Source organism: Miscanthus floridulus, chromosome 10, assembly GCF_019320115.1.
Source record: "Miscanthus floridulus cultivar M001 chromosome 10, ASM1932011v1, whole genome shotgun sequence".
Lineage (NCBI taxonomy): Eukaryota > Viridiplantae > Streptophyta > Magnoliopsida > Poales > Poaceae > Miscanthus > Miscanthus floridulus.
Genome location: NC_089589.1, coordinates 7,809,446 through 7,817,601, shown reverse-complemented (window position 1 = coordinate 7,817,601; position 8,156 = coordinate 7,809,446). Strand labels below are relative to the sequence as shown.

The 8,156-nt window shown below is 44.7% G+C and overlaps 1 protein-coding gene across 1 annotated transcript; it reads left to right on the top strand.

The window, feature by feature from the left end:
• The first annotated feature begins 3,241 nt into the window (after window positions 1-3,241).
• Window positions 3,242-5,639, top strand: LOC136487582 (peroxidase 4-like). The gene is made up of 3 exons (XM_066484706.1): window positions 3,242-3,562; window positions 3,666-4,023; window positions 5,032-5,639. Exons 1-3 carry the CDS (start codon window positions 3,323-3,325, stop codon window positions 5,421-5,423), a joined length of 990 nt encoding a protein of 329 aa, XP_066340803.1. The 5' UTR covers window positions 3,242-3,322; the 3' UTR covers window positions 5,424-5,639.
• The last annotated feature ends 2,517 nt before the right edge of the window (window positions 5,640-8,156 follow it).

Genomic DNA, 8,156 nt, shown 5'->3' with positions numbered 1-8,156 from the left:
GAGGTCGGGGTCGGTCGATTCCGTCTGTCAGGGTAGGAGCTGGCGGCAAGCGATGGCGCGCGAGCACCACCAGCACTAGCCGCGCTCGTGGGTGCCCTTGGCTCTGTTGGGGATGACCTGAGGCGCCCTGACACGTGCGCCCAACAACCATCGATAGGGGCGGCGGTGGCGGCCCGTGGTAGCGAGGCATCCCGACGGCGCTGGGGTTGGGGATGAGGTCGGGGAGGCGCTCTGCTGCCAGCGAAGGTGTGTGAGAGAGAGACCGAGAGGTGGGGAGGGCGACAATGGGGAGAGCAGAGGCAGGCGGCGCGTGCGATGGCACTGGAGCTAGTAGTGTGGGTGGGGCGCGTGGTAGGTGGGAGTGAGGAACGAGAGGCGAGGGTGGGGTGAGCGAAGGGGGGAGGGGGAGGGGGGACGAGGAGCAAGCGACGTGCGGTAGGGAAGGCGGCGCCAACGAGTCAGAGTGGGGCGTGTGGCGTCTAGATGGACATACGCCTGGGTCTAATCATTATCGAAATATTAAAGTCTGCTTTACCCTAAGCTAGTTCTAAATTTGAAAAAAAAAACCTATTGTATTTTTAAAAACGGTTGAGATACCCCCTTGACCATTTGGAAATGGTTTCATGGGTGGTTTTGCTGATATGGCGGTGGAGCCTACATTTTAGATGGCCTCTCTCTTTCTCTTGAATAAAAAGTCATAACCTTTTCATATGAAGTCAGACACCGAATACAAACTTAATAACAAAGTTATAATAAGGCTTGATGTACAACTTTGTAGTAGACAATTTTTGGATTTAGGAGAGAGGGAGCACGGAGATAAATATCCTTATTTGTTTATATCCTAATTTGTTTATATAATCACCTGATCCCCTAGTAAACTATTTTTCCCCAAAACAATATGCGCCCACGTACATGCCCTATCGTGTGGCCCTTATTACACCAAGATCAATGCTGCTCAACTTCCCATATGGAATATCAAGCAGCACGAATACTGGAGTGGAAGCCTCGGAGGTGTGGTCCAGCACGGAGCAGATTTGCATGCTCCAGATAGGACTGGGGTGCACACATAGCATTGTGGTTTCTGGTTTGGTCATTTCTGATCCCGCGTGTAATGTTCTGCGGTGTGACATAGATGACAAATCTCGTCACCTGCGGACCGGCTACATTGATACTACGTATTGCAAGAGATAGCTACTCACGAACTAATCTCAATCAACACAAATCTTTGCAGATCAGCGACATTTCATCGGTTTATAGCCAATGACGAAATGAAAATCACATATGCTAGCTACATCTTATATCTTAATTGTATTTAATCCTTTGTATATTTAGTAGTTCTGAGAGGAAACATGCACGTACGGTTAAGTGTTCTCACATACTTTCTTCTGTTTAATTTACTAGCAGTAGTTTAGTACCATACCGTACCTTGAGACTGAATGTCTGAATTAGTACTTACTGTAGACAAAAATAACTGTCGATGGCCCCATTCGCTTCGCTGAAAAAACAAGCTGAAACATTGTTCCAGCTGATTTGTTGTGAGAGAAAAACACTGTTTCGGTTGAAAAAATAAGCTGAAAAGTACGGATTATAAGAAACTGCCTTGAAATAAAACATGGTTGATAGGCAATATTCAATTTTTTATATTGTGATGTACCTTACATCTAAAACCTACTGAAATTAAAATAACATGTAATCAATTAATATAGTTAAGCAGTCTTCTCCATCTGACTCCCTTGAATTAAATTAACATTGTCTAGAATAATGCCCAAACTAATTAAGTGAACAGGGTTTTACTAGTACTACTTGGGTTCCATGTGCGCGTGGCCAAGTCTCCACAATCCAAGGGGGTATTTGGGCGTGTGAACAGTGAGCCGTACCTAATGGCTTTATCACATTCTTTGACCATAGCACCTGCAAACAAATATTTCAACATCAATCACATACAGTATCAGATGCTTCTGGTGCTGTACGTGCATGGTGCAGTGCAGGCATGCATTGCAGAAAAGTTGACAGGGCTGATGAACTGATCTGAGCCGTTGGATAGATGCATCATGTCCTATTTACAACAACTTAACTTTGGTTGATTGATTGTAATAATAATAAAACGGCAATTTATTTGACTTTGAAGCAATGCAAAAGATTCTGAGAATGGAGACTGTTGACTCTTTGTCATGCGTGTACGCGTTGTGGCGAACAAAAGGAGCTGGATTGTTAACGAACGAACTAACTAACCATGCATGACCACTTTTATTAGAGAAAGCATGGCATGGGTCATGGGGACATATCATATTTTATCATACTATACGCGGTAAAGAGCTATGACACATAGTATATAGTATCACTTTTGTAAAAGTTGATGAAAGGAGACTTTGAGTGTAGGTCAGTTGTAGTGCCCAACAAAGTTGACCATGCCCATGCATGCATGTCTGCAGCTAGCAGCCCATGCATGACGACGTGGATGACCGGAATGGTGAGCATGCAGCCGGATAAACTCCATCGATCAGACGACATAAATAAACAGTAGATGATAAAGTGCTGATGATGAGAGACTCGACGACCAATTGATCACCAAAAACCAAATGACGACTGTGAACGTAACAGTACGTGGATCCATGAACCATGATGCATGCATGATTGCTGGTGAGCACGTATATATATACACAATGCAACGTGTAGCAAAACTAGCAGAGACGTGGCAGAAAAAAAGCTTTGCTAGACGGTTGCTAAGAAAAGGGCACGTAGGTCGGTCGGCCGAGTCGTCGTAGCTTTACTCAAACCGTGTGTCGGCTTTCAGTTTGCTTCGATACGTACTAGAGGTCCAAGTGTTCCCATTCACCAGAACCACAACTTCACGGGTGCTGTCCTAGACTACAGTGATGCACTATGTGCCCTAGTTGGTGTGAAACGCGTGATTCCTGCGCGGCCGGCCAACACCTGCCTGCATGCCTTTATTTCGTCGATTGCTTTTCAACTCAAAGCCCAACAGATGAGCAGTAGCAGTAGGTGATGATGATACATGCATATATATATATTATTATATATATATATATATATATATATATATATATATATATATATATATATATATATATATATATATATATATATATATATACAAAAATCGTGATGTAATGCATGTAATCATATTTGATGCATACGTGGTCACGATATGAGACACACTGTAGTCTATACACAGAAACCAGGTACAGGTGTTTCTGCTATAAATATGGACCTCCTCCAGGCAATAAATCAAGGCAACTAGGCAAGCAAATTAAGGACGCTCTGCACTCGTCTTGTGCTTACGTACCGCCAGACGAAGACCATGGCCACTCGTGCATCAGCAGCAGCTCCTGCTGCAAGAAGGTGCAGCTACGTCGTGGCTCTCCTCTTTCTCCTCGCGCTTGCCGGCACCTCGTCGGCGCAGCTGTCCACCGGCTTCTACTCCTACTCCTGCCCCGGCGTCTACGGCGCCGTCAAGTCGGTGATGCAGGCCGCCATCGCCAAGGAGAAGCGCATGGGCGCCTCCATCCTCCGCCTCTTCTTCCATGACTGCTTTGTCCAAGTACGTCGTCGTGCTCTGATGATACCATCACCGGTTGCTCTCGATCACTGCATGATGGTACTCAAAATTTGACCACCATGATGCATGCATGTAATATGTATAGGGCTGCGACGCGTCGCTGCTGCTGGACGACACGGCCAGTTTCCAGGGCGAGAAGATGGCGACGCCCAACAACGGCTCCGTGCGAGGCTTCGAGGTCATCGACGCTGTCAAGTCGGCCGTCGAGAAGGTGTGCCCCGGCGCCGTCTCCTGCGCCGACATCCTCGCCATCGCCGCCAGGGACAGCGTCGTCATCCTGGGCGGGCCGAGCTGGGACGTCAAGGTCGGGCGGCGGGACTCCACGACGGCGAGCTTCAGCGGCGCCAACAACAACATCCCGCCGCCGACGTCGGGGCTCGTCAACCTCACCTCGCTCTTCGCCGCGCAAGGGCTCTCCCAAAAGGACATGGTCGCGCTCTCTGGTAAGTACGTCGTTGCACTGTTATTTAATTAATTACCTACCAACTTCGAGTACTAAAATTTCTAAAACTGTTAACTCTCTTGTTATTACTTTTTACCATCTCTCTCTAATATAAATAACAAACTTGTACTACTAACTACTACTTAGACATGTTCAAAATTAACTACTTAGACATGTCCCAAAATGAACTGTAGAAGGAAGGAGAATACTCCACACAAGGTTTGGACCTTTAGTACCTTGACTTGTTGATACATACAGCTGGTAGACACTTACTTTACCAACAGAATTGACAGCTCAGTTTTTGACTTAACCTTCTTGCCATCACATACATATGACATGCATATATATATTATATACATGGCATGTTAATTAGTTGGTAAAAAATAGGCATCGAGGTGAATTGAATGACAAAAAGTTGGTAAAGGTGACTGTGACACCCAGGTTGTCGGTATGAGTTTCCAGAAGAAACTAAAACAAGTTGTGCGCGTGCAAAAGCTTTACTTTATGTTTTCGCATGTTATAAACTTGGCGATAATAATGCCAACTTCAACCAACTCTCTGTGTCTAAGTTGAAAGATCAGTTTGTATCAGATCGATATTTTAATTCGATGGAATACGAAAAGCAGTAAGCATATATACATCGATATAAAGTCGATCGGCCGGCATCTTTCCCAGCTAGATTGCAATTAACTACAACTACAGCCACACATAATGTTCCTTTTGTGTCGCTTCATAACTAGAATCGGATCCTCTTTTTCTTTCTTATTAGTATATATATAGATATAGATTTATTACACAAGGTACCTGTTTATTTAAAAAGGAAAATGTTTTTATGCTCTAATTTATTTGAGTAAAGTCACCAATCTCCTTGTTAAAAATAAATAAATAAATAAATTGGTCAATCAGTCATTTCTTCTATACTTTTGAATACTACTTAATTAAGTAATAATGTGTCATTATTGTATTTCCTTCTGTCTTTGCTGATTCATTTGCCTCTTAATTTTGCCAGGTGCTCACACCATTGGGCTAGCACGTTGCACGAACTTCAGAGCCCACATATACAACGACACCGACATCGACGCCGCCTTCGCAAAAACAAGGCAATCAGGTTGCCCAAGCACCTCAGGTGCAGGTGACAACAACCTGGCACCATTGGACCTTCAAACTCCGACCGTCTTCGAGAACAACTACTACAAGAACCTTCTTAGCAAGAAGGGCCTTCTACACTCTGACCAAGAGCTCTTCAACGGTGGCGCCACCGACGCGCTGGTCCAATCCTATGTTGGTAGCCAGAGCACGTTTTTCGCAGATTTTTTGACGGGTATGATCAAGATGGGTGACATTACACCATTGACGGGCTCCAACGGCCAGATAAGGAAGAACTGCAGAAGAGTTAATTAGTTCATTAAGAGATGATGAACTGCGAATAAACTATCTTTGAGGCTTGTTCTTCAGCTATGCGTGTTCAATGACTTTTTGTAGCTTTATTTTTTTTTAACAATTGTGAAATCATTGTGTGGTGTTGATGTGTTCGCATGTCATTTTTTTAAAGGATGAATGTATCACTTGTTGTTCATGTCATCTTTTTGTCCAATATATTTTGCATGAGAAAAAGACAATAAGTCCTGGCATGTGAAGTATATGCAACAAGTAAATATGAACAGTTAGAAGATGTCTCCAGAGATTGTGCAGATTCAGCCACGTTGAATATTTCATACTCTACCGCATGGAGAATCACCTAATTAAGGCATGCATTTGCCATGCCAAGCTACGGTTTCCCCAAAATAACTAACAAGCATATACTCCTATATAAGATGCATTTGTTGGTTAGGGCAGTCCCAATGGTGTATTGATGATGGTTTCTATTCTCGTTAAATGACTTGCCACGTAGGCAAAATGCTGACATGGCAACATAATTAATGAAGAAAGAGAGCAAAAAAAATAGAAAATGGTTTCCTCATGAAGAAATCATGTCTTCTCTTGATACAATGCACCAAGAAACCATGAAATCGCCATTGGGGAGAAACCACCAATTTCCAGGGGGCTCGTGCCACACTCTCATTGGAGAAAGAAGATAGAGTTGGAAGAGAGAAAAAGAAAATAATTATTACACAAAGACACCTCCACTGTGGAAGGTAGTTTCTATAGATGATTTCTTGTGCTATGAAAACCGTATCAGTTTCTCCCATTGGGACTGCCCTTAAGAGAGATAAACCTTGAGTGGCCCCTCTAATAAGTTCCTATGGTGGCTTGGTAGACGTGCCTCATCAATTTCTGACCAAAACCTTCTAACCTCCTGTGCTGTGCAATTGATCTTCTTCTGTACTTAATTTGCGGATAGAACAACATGCTTGCTCTCTCCTGCTTCATAAATGAAATAGGCACAAGCTCTCGTGCCGGTTCGTTAAAAAAAAGAACATGGTTGCTCTAAATGACTTCATAACATGATTAATGTGATATTTGTTTGGCCTTCTACTTTTTCAATAAAGCTTCCTAGCTAACAGATACTCCATTCATCCTAGTATATAAGACTAATCACTTTTTATTTAAGTCCTATAATACAAGGTGTGCTCTCTCTAGACACGCATATATCGATGTAATAGTACTAGTATTGAGTGAGAATTAAATATATTCCTTAGTCTTTGAATCAGAGGTGGTTAGACCACTCTATACTAGGATGGAGGGACTATAAATACTCTCCCTAGTCACATATAAGTGACGTTTAGGGGGTTGCCTGAAGTCAATTATTTCAATCTTTGACCAATATTTTGTTATCATAATTAATATATCTATAAAAAATAAAATACATTTTTTATGAAAACTTTCAAATGCAACCTATAAAAAGTAACTTATTAGAGTTGTCAAAGGTAGACTTTAAATAACCGCAAAGCATCACTTATTGTGACTAGAGGAAATATTTGATTGGTTAAATCTCCAAGCAAGCGAACCGATCATAGATCAGTTGGTTGGCTTCCGTGTGGTGGAACTTGCTCACCCGGGTTCAAGTCATCGACTTGGCACGGATATTCGTATTTTTCTAGATTTATTCCAGGATTTAACGGTGCTATGTTTTCAGTGGTAGACGACGTCCCCGTCGACATCGAGGCACCCGTGGTGACTTCGTGAATCTCAAGATCTGCTGGCTTAGTCCTTCGGAGGTGCTCATAGGGATAGGGTTTGCGTACGTGTGTTTGTTTGTCTACCAAAGTTTGCGTTGGAAATACTATATAAGCAACGCATATACAACTTACTCGATCTCTTTGTTGCTAAATAAATAATAATGATCTAACACGGACGTCCGTAACTACCGTCTGGACGAGCGGCTCCCTAGGAGCGGGCTCCAAACAAAAAACAAAATTCCCACTCCCTCGTGCTTATCCGCCCCCACTCATCCGTGCTTATCCGCCCGCCCCCGAAGCAGCATGGCCACTCATTGTCCACGCCCCTTACCCCACCGCGCGCTCGTTAGCTACCGCGGCGTGCCCAATCGTCAGACTCGCCGCGCGCTCGTCCCAGACACCTGTGCTGCTTGTCCCTCGTGCTTATCCGCCCCCACTCCTTCGTGCTTATCCGCCCGGCCCCGAAGCAGCATGGCCGCTCATTGTCCGCGCCCCTTCCCCCACCGCGTGCTCGTCGGCTACCACGTCGTGCCCCATCATCGGACTCGCCGCGCGCCCGTGTCAGACACCTGTGCTGCTTGCTCTAGTCCATCTCCCATCGCCGTTGTGCACGCTGCTGACCCCGCCATGGCCACCGGGGCACATGTGCCATGGCACCTCAGGTCTTCCCCCGCCGAGCCAAGGGCACCCACGAGTGCAAGCAGTGCTGGTGGTGCTCGTGCGCCGCGGCTCGCCGGCGGCTCCGACACCGACGGCCAAAATTGACCAGCCCGACTTTCCCCTCCCCCAATGTTGCATATGTATGTTTCAAGTGTTTTAGGCGTTTTCGATGTATGTTGCAAGAGTTAAATGCATGAGAGGCCCTTGGACTTGTCATGTGGCGTCACTTTAGGCCCCAGAACTTTAAAAATGCATTTCTGGATATATAAACTTGTTGATTAAGGCCCCGTTTGGCACGGCTTTCGTTGGCTCCCACTTATCTGGCACCAACACCGTAGCGTTACTGTAGCATGAA

Bases quoted from the DNA above. Each gene is read 5' to 3' on its own strand.
- LOC136487582 (XM_066484706.1), top strand. From the start codon at position 3,323: ATGGCCACTCGTGCATCAGCAGCAGCTCCTGCTGCAAGAAGGTGCAGC. The intron at 3,563-3,665 runs GTACGTCGTCGT...TAATATGTATAG, and splicing joins TCCATGACTGCTTTGTCCAA to GGCTGCGACGCGTCGCTGCT. The intron at 4,024-5,031 runs GTAAGTACGTCG...TAATTTTGCCAG, and splicing joins GGACATGGTCGCGCTCTCTG to GTGCTCACACCATTGGGCTA.